Genomic DNA, 15,928 nt, shown 5'->3' with positions numbered 1-15,928 from the left:
AGTACCTCTGCTTTAACTTTGTTACTCGCCAGAAGGTAGTGGGGGGTTGCCCATGCATCTACTTCTACTCGCCAATATGGGGCAACCGGTATTGGGAATGCACTTAGAAGGCGCCTAGAAGATTTGTTGCACCTGAGGGTGGTGTCCATGAGCTGTCATGAGGAAAAACAAAGCTGCTTGTCCCAAAGACTCGAGGGCCGATACATCACCACTCAACGGAAACGAGGTAAGGTTCGAAATGTTCTTCGATTTGTCCTCGATCAACCGGCGGTAAATCCAGCCGAGAAATTTGCACTTCCCTAGACCATAGTCGTTCATGCGTCATGTTGGCAAAATTATGTCGATTCTTGGATTCCTCGACCCTTTTAGCCCTTCCTGACCCTCACAGATGACCCTTCCACGCCCAACCCACTTCCCCTCTTTTCTTTCTTTCAAGTCACGTTCTGCACTACCCTTTGCGCAACAGTAGTGCTCGCCATCCGGTTGACGAAGGCGTAAACATCGATCAAGAAAGATTATAAAGAGTAGACATCAATATCGGGGCTTGGCCTAAAACAAGCCAATCATCAGGAAAGTTGAATTTCAGGTTCAACAAAGATTACTCTAAACCTGGCATGCGTAAAATAACTCGTATTGGTACAACGGATCCGAAAAAACCCAACTTTCAGAATCATCGTGTACTGGCTGATACTGCAAGTAGTCTATGCAATGTAGGCATACAATCCATCGTCTTCTCTCTCCAAGAACTCCTTCTCAATCAACCGATCAATATTCCTCTTGATACCACTAACCTCTAGAGTACCCCTGTTTCTTGTAGCCTTGATAGTCTCACTGACTAGCTCGGCGTGACTGATTCTCTTTCTTGCCTTCAAGATGCGCACAATGGCAGCTTGCGTCTCATAGTTTCGGTCCGCAGCAACACGTTCGTGTGTTTCCTTGTTTTCAGCCGCCGTTTCCTTGAGCTGAACAGTATTGACTTTGATGCGGTACTTGGGATCTGTGAAAGAAGCGTTGATAGTGAACGTATCAGTCTCGCTAATCTCGCGGCCCTTTGGGTGCTTCGTTAGAGGCCGCACTTTGGCACAAGCCAGAGATTGTAATGTACGATTAAGCTCGGCAGGTGCTGTCGATTGTTAGTCGTGCTATTAAAACATATTGCTGTATGACTCACGTAGTCCTGTGGCTTGCTTGAGATATTCATAATCAATGTGCTCGTCATCCCGTCGGCCATTGAACAGCAAGAGGACAATGGCCTGGAATGACGAGACTACCAGTTCCTTGAGGCCTTTGGGGAATCTGGCCTTGATTTGACAATGCGCCAGTGCGTGCTTGAACTCAAGCTTGCGGCCAGTATGTTTAATCTTGTAGTGCGCTTCGAATTTGTTCATAGCAGATTGTACCTCTGGCGGTAGGATGACGGGAACAGTGGGGTAAGTAGGCCAAGCGGACGCAGAAAGGATGTTCACATTCAGATCGAGATCGAGTTTTTCGTTGCGTTCCTCGCTGATATTCTTGTATGAGCTCATTTCTTCGCGGGACAATTCGATGTCTCGGAACATTTGTTCAAGATTAGCAGTGAAACCAGCACCACATTCTATAGTGAGTTAGTATGCAGGTCAAATGAAAGTTGCTGTTGAGGAAGACTCACCAATCTTGAGTCTTGATAACATGCTTCTCTCCGCATCCGCACTAGCGCTTCTGCCCATCAATAATCGTCGTGCTAGATCTTTCTTGTAGAAGGCCTCAAACACAGCCTTGCCATGTAAGAAGCGGAACAGATCGAGAACCTGGTCGAGTTGGTTGTTGACTTCAGTGTCTTCATCAAATACATCGTCTTCCTTGTCATCCTCAGCCTCAACTTCAACAGGCTTCTCTGACTTCCGGCTCAGCTGTGTTGGTATCGCCTTAGCACCTCCTCTCAGCAACATGTCGACGTACTTGGCAATCATCTCGCCCGTCTTGGAGTTGTCTGTGCCCCAGCTTGCGTTCGTCTTCTTTGTCTTATTCATGAACTTGTCAAAAGCCTCGCGCAGCCCGTGGCCCAGCTCTTCGTCTCGATGGAACGAGGTTTTCCAAATGGCGTCTAACTGACGCTTCAATGACAGCAGTTGCACGACCATGTTCTCTTGTTCCTTTTCATTGAAGACGATAGCTGTACCCTCGTCTTCTATCCACTTTGTAAAACCAGACCGTAGACGTGCACCCATTTTTCGGCGTTCGAGAAGTGTGTATAGCATCTCGAGATCTTGGACAGCATTATTTTCCAGGAGGTCAGCAAGCTCGTCCTGATTCGTCAATCTTGATTCCTTCTTCGCGATTAGATGATCTTCCAGCAGCGTAAGAAGCTCTCGCTTGGTCGTGTTTGGAAGGCTAAACATCTCTACCCTCTTCATTTCACGATCCATGAGCGCCCTTGAATTGCGCACATACTCGGGCAGGGATTTCTCTGCACTCTCCGTGTCTGCCCACTTCACTATGTACTCCTGACTGACTTCCATCAAGCGCGGCTCAAAGTGCCGTGTGTAGACTTGCATGTCGTGGAACATATTGACTGTCTTGGAGAATATCTCGCTGTCCAGATCACCGCCTGTCCGATCAGTTGCTACCAGATCGCAGGCACCATCGACGATGCGAGGGTTTAGTTTGTCATTTTCAAAGATGATTGAGCGGAAAAGGCTAATGCAGATTTCACGGAGGGATTCGTGACGTGGGAGGAGGTAGGCTCGGTCGAGGTAGCAGAAGATCCAATCTAGGTATTTCTGCAGTCTGTCAGTTCGGTGGCATGTATTCTTGTGTTGCCCGACTTACCATCTGACTGTTCCATAGTGCCCAAGCATGTAGCGTCGTCCGCAGTACGTCAACACTAGTCTTACCCAGGCTGTCTTTTACCTTTGCCTCTAAACTGCCTCGCACGTAATCTCGGCACTTGTTGGTTAGACGTTCTTTGATGTCCCTGGCCATATCCTGTCGACAGACATTTTCTACGCCGCGGTACAGCTCCTCCAGACTAAAGTCAATGTCGCCTTGCTCAAAGATGGTGTCGAGGGCCTTTTCGACCTTCTGCCATGTCTGGTCCAGAAAAGCACGGGGGTCCACCTTTCTAATCGGCTTGAAATTCTTTACCACCAGTCGCTTGGGGCCGCTATTGCTATGTAAGCTGGGTGCTGCCCTGCGCGTTCCATTGCGTTGGCCGCTCGTCTTCGCAGGGCTGTTCTCAGGGCTCGAGGTGATATGAACGACATTTGCATTACTAGATATGCCTGCCTTCTTGCTGGGAAAGCTGTACATATCGGCCGTATCCATGCTGCTTATCAAAGAGGGCGAAGTAGCAACCTCTGTGCTCTCTATGGGCGAGCTGTCTCGTCGTGTGCGCTTGCTTGTGGGCGATAACGGAGCTGCCGAGGCAAGGTTTGGCTTGGAGTGGGTGGTGAAGAGCTCCTTGATGGTCTTGCCCGAGTGCTTCCGTTTCAGCGCGCTTGAATTGGCTGACATTGGGCGGGTGTGATGAGAGTGAAGGTTGCGGAGCTGTAGCCGCACCTGCGTCCGAAGCGCTTCCGTAAGTGACGTATCGATAACAAACGGTACCTCCGGCACATTGACTGCACTGCTTATGCATGCGACTGCAGGCTCACAACTGTATATTGAGATGTGGTGCGAATCATCTGATAGACAAGGCTGCAATTGTGCACACAATCGACGGTATTGTGATCTATCTAAAGACGATGGACTATGGAAACCCGCAAGCATGTCCTACTGTCCGGCCATGCCTTTGCAGGATACACAGTCCGTAACCCCAGACAACAACCAAACTTGATGCAAGGCGGTGGTTTGCTCCAGAGAAACGAAAGCAGCCATGACGCTTTTATGGCATTTGTAAAGAACGAATACAACAATCAGCCAAAGGCGTCTATACAGCGTCCAAGCGAAAAGTAGTCGACGCTGGTGCAGCGTCATGCACGTGCGCTGAACCTGGGACTAAAAGTGCTCGGACTATACAACGCGTCTCCCATTGCTGTCCCCGCCTCCACCCCATCGACCGCAATTGTCGCGCCACATTCCTCGACTGCAACGCCACTTTTCCTCGCACCATATACCCACGCGCGCAGCCACCATGAGCGCGCCGGCATCGCCCTCAGGGGTCGACCAGGTCGAATCTACTGCCACGCGGCGCAAGTCTGGACGCGTATCCAGAAAACCAGACAGGTTCGCGCCAGGCGCGAGCCCAACCACCACCACCAAGCGGAAGCGCGGCAACGACAATGACAGTGCAGTAGACGCGAGCGACTCTTCCGAACAAGAGTCAGACCAGAGCACCGAGGACGAGCCGGATGATGAGGAAATCAAGGAGCGTAGGCGCAAGAGGAAGACCAAAGCTGCTGCCCGTAAGCCAGCAGCTAAGAAGCCAAAGACCAATGGCGACAGCCTCAGCCTGGCCATCCGTCCCGCCAGCAACGCGACAAAGAAGCTTGCCAAACGACCCCGAAAAGCGCCTGTACGCAAGAGCACCCTGCCAGAAGAGACCGAAGGCCTATACGGTATGTTTGCAGGCGCGGCATGAAGCCTGCACAAGCTAACGCGCTATAGCCGACGTGTTCGCTAGCGGAGACCGGCTCGAAGACGTGACCGCTCAGTGGATAGCCCGATTCAATGAACATGAAGCCAAAGCTGTGGCCGAAATCGTAAATCTAGTCTTCCAAGCTTCAGGCTGCGATTTGCGGATAAACGAGGACGACATAGGCGATCCGGATAACGCGCCCAATCGCGTAGCCGAGATTCAAGAGGAATTCCAGCAGGTGAGTCCAGATGGCTTCATGCAGCCCGGTGCATACTAACAAGAACCAGTACGAGGTTACTGAATACCCTCTGATTGCAAAGGCAAAGGACGGCGGTGGCAATGCCTTCAGAAACGCGCTGCAAGGCTTCTTTATGACCCTCATACAAACCATTGCAGAATCAGGCCTCATGTACGAGAGCGTGGAGATTTTAGAAAACATTTCCGTCTGGCTGGGCGCCATGTCCTCCACCGGTAATCGTCCATTCCGGCATACAAGCACAGTCGCCTCGCTGGCCATCACGACCGCCCTGGCGCAAGTTGCTGCAGACCTGGTAGAGAACACGGCTAAGCGCGTCCGCCAGAGCGAAGCAGAGGCCAAAAAGTCAAGAGTGAATAAAGAACGTGTGGCTGCAGCGGAAAAGGAAATCGACGAGTATAATCAAAAGCTAGAATATGTCGGGGGCCAGTTGGATGACTGGTTCGCTGCCGTCTACGTTCATCGCTACCGGGACGTCGATCCTAAGATCAGGGTCGATAGCGTGGTAGCGCTGGCAGATTGGATCATCGCATATCCCGACAAGTTTTTTGATGGCACCAAACTTCGCTATCTGGGTTGGGTGCTTTCAGATCCAAATCCATCCACGCGAATCGAAGTGCTGCACCAGCTGGCACGCTTGTTCCGGGATGAGAGCAAGCTGGCCGGCTTGAAGACCTTTACCGAGCGCTTCCGACCACGTATTGTCGAAATGGCTACTCACGATGCGGAAATCAACGTGCGTGCTGCAGCAGTCGACTTACTCGACATCCTTCGTGAGGCCGGCTTCCTTGAGCCCGATGATATTGATTCGGTTGGGAAGCTCATCTTCGACTCTGACGCAAAGGTTCGCAAGTCTGTGGTTGGCTTTTTCGCTGAGAACGTCAATGCTGCATACGAAGCGACCGTAGAAGATATGGGAGGCGAAGAGGCGTTAAATGAAGCATTGGCTCCACCTGACGAAGAAGAGGAAGAGTATCACAATCCACGACTCGAGTGGCTCAAGCTCAAGTGTTTGGTTGACCAATTGCTCTCATACGACGAAGACGAAGTTGAGCTGCCCTCGCAGATCCAGCGCATGTCTCCTGGTGCGGAGCTGGGGTTGATTGCTGCTGGTGTGGAATCGCGCGTTTCGCTCGCTGCTCAAGCCCTCTACGATGCTATTCCGGAGATTCGGTCATGGGAGGTTGTGGCTGGTTACCTCCTCTACGACCATTCCCAAACTGTTCAAGGAGACAGTGAAGATCCAGAAATCATGCTTCGCCAAACCTGCCAGCTCGAGGAGAAACACGAAACTGTTCTCTTAGACATTCTCAACTCGGTAGTACGTATCCGACTTCAGCGCCTTGCAGAGGTGCCCAAGGACAAGAAGAAGACCAAGACGCAACGCGAGAGCGAGCAAGAGGACCAAGCAGATATGGCTCGACGACTGTCGTTACTCATTCCTCAACTTCTGAAGAAATTCGGCGCTCTTCCAGAAGCTGCTGCCCTATGTCTCCGATTGGAGCGTGAGCTGAATCTGGATGTCTTTGAGGAACTTCGGCAGAATGCAGCCCTCGCTGCGTTACTAGACGATATCAACAAGCAATTCCTTACTCATCACAACGAGCGTGTGCTTGGTGAGGCTATCGGGTCCATTCTACACGCACAGGGCAGCGAGGAACTCAGAGAGACGGTTGATCTCAAGGTCCAAGCACTTTGGGATGACCTGATCAACACATTTGATGCCCTTCGACGAGGCAAGGACTTTTCTACACGAGGCAATTTGGATCAAAATGTTCTCCGTGGCGTTTCCAACGTCGTACTAAAGATGGCACAGCTGGTGACTGTTTCAGATGCTTCTGTGCTGGACCATATTGTTGCTCCTGCAAAGCCAAAGAGCAGAGGCAAGAAGGCGGCGTTGGACACACCGCCAATCGACTCAGTATTACAAATCCTTGAGCGAGGTGTTCCAGTTGAGGAGCTAGATGCAGAGATTAAAGAGGCAGACGATACTCTTGTCCGTCACGCAATATCTATCATGCTCATGTATTTCATGTGGAAATGCCGGGAGTGTACCACACACGTTGAAGAAGGCACCAGTATGCCTGACGACGAGCTCATGGCGCTTGTGGAAAGGAGGGACACTTGTGTCACGACCTTAATGAGGATCATGGAGAGCCGGAAAGGCACAGATGAAGTACGACTCGACGCAGCGAATCTCCTGTTAGACGTTTACACCATGTTCTGTACACTACGGGTCAAAAAGGGCAAGGTGACAAGGACGCCTAAAAAGACACAAGGTCGCGCATCAAATAACGCCAATGACAACTGGGAGGCTCTTTGCCGCGACATCGACAGCAACACAACCAAGCTCATCTTGCAGATTCTTACGGCATGGGAAAACCACCTGGCCAAACTTACAAACAAGCGTCTTGAGGAACCAGATCTTGATGATGATCCAATCGACCCTGATGATGAACCGGAAAGTGACGAAGAGGATGCTGCGGATGAGGGCGCAGTATCGGACAAGCAAGTGCGTGCCATTCTGGCTGAGCAATCGCTCGATGCGTTCGGTGGGCGCGTCGTACATGCTGTGCTTGTTGGTGCACTTGATGGTGACGGTTCAGGCACAGTGCGCAAGCGTCTAGAGCGTAACAAGACAAAGCTCACGCCTACATGGAGGGAGGTTGTAAATCATCTCGAAGCAGTCAAGCAACGCAAAGTGACTAAGAAGGGTACAAAGGCAACTAAGGAGACTGCCAAACCAGCTAAAAGCAAAGAGGTTGTTGAAGTGGACAGCGACGAAGACGAAGAACAAGACGCTGAGAACGAAGTACCTGGAGACGAGATTGAGGACGAGGAAATGGCCGATGGTGATGAGGAGCAAATGAATGGTGTACAGGATGCGGAGGAGAATGGTGACGATGCGACAGAGAGGGATGGGGATGGCGAAGAGAGTATTCTCGGTGACTGAGTGTTTTGATATGGGCAAGATGCCTGGATTTAATTGTTTACTTTTATGATTGTGAAGCAGGTTTTGGAGCTCCGCTCTTTATCTTACATACCAAGGCCACGATTACAGCAAGGCGCTTCGGCGTTATCATGATGGGTAATATGGTACGGGTCTGGGACTGGCGGCCTTTTGTGAATTCATCATCTGCGACGTTGTTTCCACTTCACCTCTATCTAGCATGAATTTACTGCTCAAGCAAGTCTGTCCAGCGATTTTCAATACCCAGAGAGCTCTTGTACCTCACTGTATGCTCATTAAGCTTCCTCATAGGACATGTTGGAGGAGACGGGGAACAGAATCCAGCAACCTCTTGGCACACCCCGACGAACGCAATGGAAACCTGTGCGCCAGCATTAGCGCCTCGCACGGACCAGCACACACAATACGCGAATTATCGGCATCCACCGCCCATCGAGGAACTTCGTCAAGCCTACAGCAAGCCCGTCCAACACCGCCGACAACAGTCAATACTGTGAGTTGCAGCCCCATATCCGACTCTGGAAAAGCAGTAAATCTGCGCGAAAGAACAAAAGACTGATTCAAGGCAGCACACCAGGACTTACCCGCCCAACCCGCCCTTCAACCACACATCATGTCTCACGAGTCGGTCTGGTATTCCCGCCCTAGGACCTACGGCAAGGGCTCTCGCGAGTGGTACGTCGCTCCCTCTTAATATACCTATGTCCACCTCCACACACATCCGCATTCCAGTTCAGTCCACGTGGGGGAAGGCGGGCCTTTTGCGTACCATGATGGGCGCAGGGGCAACGCAGGAAAACGGGCGATTGGACATTGCAGGAAAACAAGGACAAGACATCACTTTATAGGCAAATACAGAGGCTAACACAGTACTCAACAGCCGCGTCTGCACGCACCCTGCTGGTCTGATCCGCAAGTACGGCCTCAACATCTGCCGTCAGTGCTTCCGTGAGAAGAGCGCCGACATTGGCTTTGTCAAGGTACGTTTCTGTTTCCCCTACACTCTTGCACAGCCTGGCAGATGAGCGATCGCGTCTACTACGAGGTTAAATGCGTATGGAAGGAGGCAAAGAGGCTGACGAATCTCACAGCACCGATAAATTCCCTTACCCTTTTTTCAAACGGAAATCGAACCGGAATAGAGGCGGTGCACAAACTTGACGAGATGATTACCTGACGATACGAAATGGCCACCTCGGGACCCCGGGATCTTTTCTTTTTCATTCGCAACTACTGGAAAAAAGAAGGAAAGAGGTGGATGGATTAGCATGGGGGGGGGGACGTGAGGTAAGATAGGAAACAAGAGCTGAAAATGATAGCTTTTTTTTACATGCCAATGTGTGTCGAGGGAAGCCGACGAGACGAGGTTTCTGATAATGGAAACTTGATGTTTTGACTTTCTCTCCTTCTCTATGCCGTGTCGGACATGTTTTTTTCTTTGCATTCACGCGCGAGACAAATGTGTTATCTCCGGTTCCTTGCATAAATGACAACCCAAATGCTCAATTCACAAGCTGTGCTATTTGGACTTGTGTCGTGCTGGCGTGAGCTAACGAGACAAGTTACACATAGCAATTCATCTCCACTAACGAGAGAACAAGAAGTAGACACGACCTGATCATCCATTCCGAAAATGCAAATGACCAATGTGGGGAACAGAGCTACTATGTACGGGTACGAGAGAGGGCATATATGCACATACAAAAAAAAGAGACCATGTACAAATTTGGCAACAAAGAGAGAGAAACCCGCAGCAGCAGCAGCAGCAGCAGCAGCAAAAAAAGGTCATAGAACGTTCGGGTCGTCCCATTCCCTTCTCTTTCTTTCATCGTGGTATCAAACAAGTCAAGTACACGTGTAAACCCCGCCTCATCTTGCTCTCTCTCTCTCTCGACCGTTTGCTCGCTGTCCTCATTACTTGCCTTCCGAAATCCCCTCCTCCCCTCTCTATTCCTCTCCACCCAAAAGAAAAGCAAAAAAAAACACAACCGTTCATCCTTGTAACTCATTCTCTGCCTCGTATCTCGTGTATCCCATTTCTCCTCCACACCTAACATTCCATCAACTTTGTTGTTGCTACTCTTATTAGACAAACAACAACACCGACAACAACGCAGGAAAAAATCAGCCAGACAGACAAGACAGACGGGAAAAGTGAGGAACCCCTCCCAAAAAAAGTAGGGGCTCTACTCAGCTGAAGGCATACTCTCCACCTCTTCACTAAGCGCGCGCCAGTTATCCGCCTGGAGCTCAGCGTACTTGACTCGTTCTTGCGCCCACTCCTGGTGGAGACGACTAATGTGGTACTGGGATTTCTGGAAGAAGATGAGTTCGTCGCGGATGCATTCGCGGATGAAGACGCCGCGGGCATGTTGTTGGACAATGGATTCTTTGTCCTAGATGTCAAGTTAGCCATTTTCCAAGTTTACAGCGACTTTAGCTGTGATACGGAGAGAAAAGAACAAACCTTGGAAATGGCCTCTTCGACCTTTTCCGCCTCGCCGGTCTTGGCGTCAGATTTGTTGCGGATATTGCTGAGTTTGGCCTCGTTGCTGACGATTCGTCGTTCCAGTTGGGGAATGTTGTCTTTGGCGTACTTGTCTCGTCGGTCAAACATGTCTCTTACGCTGACAAGGGTGTCTCTTTGGCGTTTGAGGTCTTCCAAGACACCTTCTTCCCAGCCTCTTGCTTCGTCTTCGAGTAGCTGTTTGCTCGAATCGAGGTGCCGTGCTGTAGCGCTTAGGCCCTCGTTCAACAACGGTACGTCGTTGGTATCCACAGCATATGTATCGTGGCTTGCCTCTGTGAGGCCACTCAGTGCTGACGAAAAGCGCAGGTATTCGGCTGCCATGCCTTCATTTCGGCGGCAGAGGCGCTCCATCATGCTGCAAAGCGTAATGTAGGCTTCGGCGCTACGTCGTACGCCTGACCTGACCGTGTCGAAGAGGTCAGGAAGGGTCTTTGGTAGGGAGTCTTCGAGATCCGGAGGAAGGGGTTTGCCGGTGAATTCTTCCTGTACAGAGAGATTGGCTTGCTTACGCCATACTGCAAGTTCCTGCTTCTGTTCAGTACAACCTAGATCTTTTTTATGCTAGGTTAACCTACCGTAGGCACAGTCAAGAACATGACAACCAATTGCTCTTGGTTGAGGACCGGGTGGCGCACAAGGGCGTTTGTGAATCGTGCCAGACCCTTTCTTCGCTTCTCGAGGAAAGTAGCATCGGCGGCTATTGGATTGCCGTTGACTAAGAACTCTCAATATTCATCAAGACCATGGGAAGGGGGATAACTTACTGCCAACCCTCTTTGGGGGCAATAATGGCAATTGCCGGAACGGATACCGCTTGTGCAAGCAGTCTAATAACCAAACGAAATCGCTGTATCGACGAACGACCTTTGTTGTGCGTCGCGAGCTGGCCACTTCGTAGTTGCGATGCTGGAACATGAAGACACCCTCCTTCTCCGAGAGGGCAGTGATGGTGATTACTTCGTCGTTTCCAGACGCGCCGGGCAATCGACCAATTAACGTACCCAGCTCCGGTGGCGCATTAGATGCACCTTCTCGACGCGTAGGAGCACCAAAGCCTCCATCTCCCATAGTCGGGGCAGCAAAAGGTTGGTTTGCACCGCCATTGTATCCTCCCCAACCGCCTTCGCTGCCTAGAGAGCTGGGCTGGACAGGTTGGGGATTTGCCGAATCGGTGGTCGATTGGGTGGTGAACTGGCTGGTGGTGCGGCCTCTGGTGTGGATGCTGGAGCCGTTGGTCTGGTGTTGTGTAGTGGTGTAATTGGCGTGGCTATGGCCTCTGTGCAGGTCAGGGCTGCCCCACGGATCCGCCTCCGGGTCTCCGAAAGATTGCTTGCGCATGGGCGCACTTGGTTTGTTTGCAGCAGGCGATTGCTGTTGCTGAGTCGGCTGGCGCTGAGGAGCTGGAGGGGTTGGGGGATGGGGGTCCTGCAGTGGTGGTGGTGGAGGAGCAGTGGATGCAGAAGCCGGAGCAGGAGCAGGCGACGAGTCGCGGGCCTTTGCAGATTGAGGAAGGGATACAGTGGGTACAGGGAGATCTGGCACTGGGTCAGTACTGGTGGGCTGCAGGTATATGCACGGCGACGACTACTGCTAACACTTACTCCGTTTTCTCTCGTCAACGCTGTCGAGGGTGATGTCCTCGTGCTCCTGGGCCAGCCCAATCAAGGCAAAGACAACATTGAACTCGTTCCTACCCAGCTCGGCGCTTCCACCGGCGGGCAGCACAATCTCGAGGATCTTGGATTGGGCGTGGGCGGGAATCCCACTGTCTGCTAATAGCTGCTTTACTCCCACAAGACTGACGCCGTTGCCATGGCCGTAGCCGGCGTCGAGCAGGGCGTCGAATGCATCAATGTACGAGTCGGGCACATCTGTGGGCGGGAGCAGCGATCTCACGAGAGCCTCGCGGCCAGCTTTCTTGGGCGTGGGGAATGCCCAGGGCGAGTCGTTGTCACCGAGGTCGTCAGCAAACAAGCTGTTGCCCGGCCTGCCCGCGGGCTTGGGATCGTCGTCGAAGAGCAACGACGATTGTCCTGGGCGCGGCGGCGTGTTGCTGTCATCGTCGCCAAAGAGAGACATGATGGGTCAGAGGAAGAGGCGCAGGGCGACTGTCTTCCGTCAAGCTGCGCGCGGTCGATATGAGGCGGAGGCTGCTGGGTCGCAGTTCAGTTTCTATGCAGTAGGTGCAGCCGCCCACGCGCCATGATAACATGGAGCTATGATGCGGCCTTGCAAGGAACCCAAGACGCCTCCACCACCCACCCCGGCCCAAGCTCTACCGAACCCCCCCAGCCTTATCGCCCTCTCTTGGCCCCCGCCTTTGCTTCATTATTCACCCATCCACTAATTTATCCATTGACGATATAACACACGTCTGCATATGTTTGAAAAAAGTCTTTGTATTGCAAGTGGCGTGCCTTTTAGCCGCTCATCCAACAACAACACTAGTTGCACATACGCAACCTACAATATGTAAAAATGCGCCATTCCGCCAAAATAAATAAGAAAAAGAGCCTGACCTCACAGTCGGCGGGTATCCAATCCCCATAATAAACACCAAATGATTCCTTTTTTTTGAAGTTCCCACTGCGCCGTCCCATGCCAATGCTGCGTGGTATCGCCCAACCACTACTCGTCCTCCAAAATACGCCATTCCAACATAAGGGTATATACGTGCTATCAACATGACAAATATAAACACAAACATATAACACACCACATCTCTTCCTCACGGCTACCTCTCGTGGTCCGTCCGGCTGTGCTGCCGAGGCACGCTAAAGTCAACAACCGATGTGCTCTCATCTTGTGCCAACCTCGTCGCTGGTGTAGACAATGACTGTCGTACCTGCGTTCCTAGGTTGTCACCACTGCTTTGCTGCTGCTGCTGCTCATGCAAGATTCCTGGCGAGAATCGAATCCGAGGATTGCGTTGAGAATGTGGTAATGACGTGGAGAGATGCGCAACTTGACTAGAATCAGTCGCTTCTATGTCGGCTGTCGTCGCTGGTCGTCCAAGCTGGGTGCTTGCGCTGGTAAACGCTTCCTCTTGCTGAGCTTCTTGTTGTTGCTGACGGATAATGTCTGGAGACCAAGTCTGTCCACGAGGTTGTGCAGGAATAATAGTCACGGGTAGCTGCATGTCCTGTTGCGACCCATTCCTCTTCTTGGACCTTAGCTTCTCGCTTTGCTGTGCGGCAAACGTGCCGAGTCGATCTCCCAGAGCCAGTCCATTGTAGGTGCGTGGTGGTATGTTTGCAGCCACATCGTCGACTCCAAGTGGTTCAATCACCTGGCCTCTTTGCAGCTCCCGAGGTGGCGTCTTTCCCTTCCTGCGGAAGGCATTGCCGAGTGCTTGCCACTGCCACTTGCCTTTGTTGGTATTGATACTGGCCTCTTCAATTTCAGCACCCTTTTCGGGATCTTCTAAGTCGGCTGGTTGGCTTGGTAGTGGCTTTTGTTCTTGTGGTTGCAGTTGCGATTGCGGTTGTGGTTGCGCCTCGTAATCTGCTATCCGACGCTCTGCAGGTGCAGGGTGGGGTAGTGGTGGTGTGTCACTGATAGGATGATAGCGTACCGTATAAACTGTTGAGTCGGCACTGGTCGTGTCTGTCCTGCTAACGGGTGAAGAGATGACGGGTACTGGAGGTGGGGTATGCACCCGGACGTAGGAGCGCGAGCTACGGTCTGCGCGTGTTGTAGATGCCGACCGTCGCGCAACCGGAGGTGGGGCAGGAATGTGAATGGTGCGTCTCTTGCGTGCTTCTGCTCGTGGCGATTCCGTCATCTTTCGTCCAAACTTCTGTGCAAAGTTGTTGAAACGAGCGGCATGAGCTGATGTAAAAACACCAAAACCTCCACTTGCACCTTTGTCGTCTCCTCGGCGGCCGTTTTGTTGGTTGGATTTTTCTGATGGCTGATGTTTGCGCTTCGAAGGCCAGCTGTGATCAGATGGACTGTTGTCCAGCATGTCGTCTCCGTCGTAAATTTCTCTTCCCAAAATTCCATCTTTTCTCTCTTCTCTTTCCAAAGCTTCAATCCTTTCAACCCACTCCCAAACGATAACACTAGCAGCGGCAGCTCCCACCCAGCGAAAGTAGTCTCCCCATCCGGCAATGGTGTAGTTTGCGATATCGGTAATGAAGAAAACGACCGGTGTTAGGATAGCAATAATGGATACAAGTGAGATGACGCTCATGTTCCACATCATCGAGTGATAAAAGGCATATCGTCTCTTGGTAATGGCGTAGTACATGACCCAGGCGGCATAGAGCATGCTTAGCGATAGTTGAAACAGGTAACTCAGTGCGGGAATGGCAGTGTCGAAATGTGCGGGACGGCGTGAATTTTCGTAGGGACCAAAGCTGTTTAGGCAGCTGAACAGGATGTCGAGTAGGATGAGGGCGAAACCGACCCATTTGATGATGACTTTTTCTTTGTGGCGTGGAAACAGGCGTATCAGAGTCTGCACTTGGGCGAGCCATAGAAATACGTCGGACACAACGCGCGAAACTTTGATTTCCATGCCGGCGACGACCTGGTCACGTAGCTCCATGGCATCGATGAAACCGTCCTCGTACTGGCGCTCGGCAATCTTGAAGGTGTCGGCGGTGGCAAGCGTAAGCGAAATGGCGACGGTCAGGGCTGCGGCCTTTTGCAGCCATGGGCGGCTGCCCACACCAATGATAGATCCTCCTCCTGAAGCACCGCTAATCATGCCGCGGCGTCCCATGAGGCCTGAGCGTCCAGAGGCATTGCCGACGAAGAAGGTGCGCGGCGTGATGATGAGCATGATTACGAGCATCCAAGCGATAACGGTGGCAGCGCCGGTAGCATAGGCCTGGGGGGTGATGGAGGCGTGGAAGGGGTCGCGCATGTCGGCGATGCTGGTGACGCCGCCGGTGCCATCTTCGATGGGGTTGGTGTTGCCGGGCGTGTTGGAGCACAAGGGACGGAAGAGGGCGCTTTCGGTGAGGGTGATTGTGTTGCCGGGCGAAATCTCAATGGTGCCATGGGCGGGCAGTTTGTACGAGGGACAGTGCTAGGAGTGGCGGTTAGTCGCGTTGGTCGAGGCGTGTCGCGGCGGACAGCAGAGGGCTTACATAGGGCGTCGTGGCATCGGGCGCGCGACTGTCCAGGAGACGAGAGGCGGCAGGCCACGAGTCGGCCTCCCACATGCTCGATCGGGGGGCTATACTGGTCCAGCAGCAGTTGGTGACGGATGGAGGAGTCCCATGGATGTTCAGGCGAGCGGCATCGGATGTACGGGGTTGTGGAGGAGGTGGGTTCGAGAGTCGAGAGTCGAGCGTCGCGGTTGTGGGTTAAGCGTCGAGGCCAAGTGGGAGTGGGCTGGGCGAAGCTTGAGGGCACGCCGGCGGCCTGGTGGCACCTGCCGTTCCAGCTTGTCTCATCTCGGCCGTGATTGGCCCCATCCCTGCAGCGCCCGGCCAGCCCATTGCAGAAACAGCGCCGGCAGTCTTTTCCACCGTAGCCCCCCTAGTCGCTTGCCCTCGAGCATCGAGCCTCATCCCAGCCCTAAAACGTCGCACGAGCGCGTTACTGGACGACATCAAACTCTGTCCGTCTAACGGCGACGGCTAACGCTCCTGGTGCCTCTGC

At 52.4% G+C, this 15,928-nt stretch overlaps 5 protein-coding genes across 5 annotated transcripts; 2 read left to right on the top strand and 3 right to left on the bottom strand.

Moving 5' to 3' along the window:
• Nucleotides 1-531: 531 nt before the first annotated feature.
• Nucleotides 532-3,506, bottom strand: COCSADRAFT_36481 (uncharacterized protein). The gene is made up of 4 exons (XM_007700988.1): nucleotides 2,809-3,506; nucleotides 1,649-2,759; nucleotides 1,172-1,594; nucleotides 532-1,123 (listed from the first exon to the last, which is right to left on the bottom strand). The coding sequence occupies exons 1-4, from the start codon at nucleotides 3,490-3,492 to the stop codon at nucleotides 702-704; spliced, it is 2,640 nt and encodes an 879-aa protein (XP_007699178.1). The 5' UTR covers nucleotides 3,493-3,506; the 3' UTR covers nucleotides 532-701.
• Nucleotides 3,507-4,037: 531 nt separating this feature from the next.
• On the top strand, nucleotides 4,038-8,014 carry COCSADRAFT_116603 (uncharacterized protein). The gene is made up of 3 exons (XM_007701437.1): nucleotides 4,038-4,535; nucleotides 4,585-4,793; nucleotides 4,843-8,014. The coding sequence occupies exons 1-3, from the start codon at nucleotides 4,112-4,114 to the stop codon at nucleotides 7,762-7,764; spliced, it is 3,555 nt and encodes a 1,184-aa protein (XP_007699627.1). The 5' UTR covers nucleotides 4,038-4,111; the 3' UTR covers nucleotides 7,765-8,014.
• A 202-nt stretch (nucleotides 8,015-8,216) lies between these two features.
• Nucleotides 8,217-8,874, top strand: COCSADRAFT_141745 (uncharacterized protein). The gene is made up of 3 exons (XM_007701436.1): nucleotides 8,217-8,275; nucleotides 8,352-8,457; nucleotides 8,663-8,874. Exons 2-3 carry the CDS (start codon nucleotides 8,396-8,398, stop codon nucleotides 8,805-8,807), a joined length of 207 nt encoding a protein of 68 aa, XP_007699626.1. The 5' UTR covers nucleotides 8,217-8,275; nucleotides 8,352-8,395; the 3' UTR covers nucleotides 8,808-8,874.
• Nucleotides 8,875-9,968: 1,094 nt separating this feature from the next.
• On the bottom strand, nucleotides 9,969-12,391 carry COCSADRAFT_88418 (uncharacterized protein; the record flags this gene model as incomplete). Its single annotated transcript, XM_007701435.1, has 5 exons — nucleotides 9,969-10,178; nucleotides 10,250-10,837; nucleotides 10,888-11,027; nucleotides 11,077-11,847; nucleotides 11,914-12,391. 5 exons carry the CDS (start codon nucleotides 12,389-12,391, stop codon nucleotides 9,969-9,971), a joined length of 2,187 nt encoding a protein of 728 aa, XP_007699625.1.
• A 307-nt stretch (nucleotides 12,392-12,698) lies between these two features.
• Nucleotides 12,699-15,628, bottom strand: COCSADRAFT_181087 (uncharacterized protein). Its single transcript, XM_007701434.1, has 2 exons — nucleotides 15,412-15,628; nucleotides 12,699-15,350 (listed from the first exon to the last, which is right to left on the bottom strand). The coding sequence occupies exons 1-2, from the start codon at nucleotides 15,484-15,486 to the stop codon at nucleotides 13,047-13,049; spliced, it is 2,379 nt and encodes a 792-aa protein (XP_007699624.1). The 5' UTR covers nucleotides 15,487-15,628; the 3' UTR covers nucleotides 12,699-13,046.
• Between the last annotated feature and the right edge of the window lie 300 nt (nucleotides 15,629-15,928).

Source organism: Bipolaris sorokiniana (assembly GCF_000338995.1).
Source record: "Bipolaris sorokiniana ND90Pr unplaced genomic scaffold COCSAscaffold_6, whole genome shotgun sequence".
In the NCBI taxonomy this organism is placed as follows: Eukaryota; Fungi; Ascomycota; class Dothideomycetes; order Pleosporales; family Pleosporaceae; genus Bipolaris; species Bipolaris sorokiniana.
This window is presented reverse-complemented; position numbering and strand designations above follow the sequence as displayed.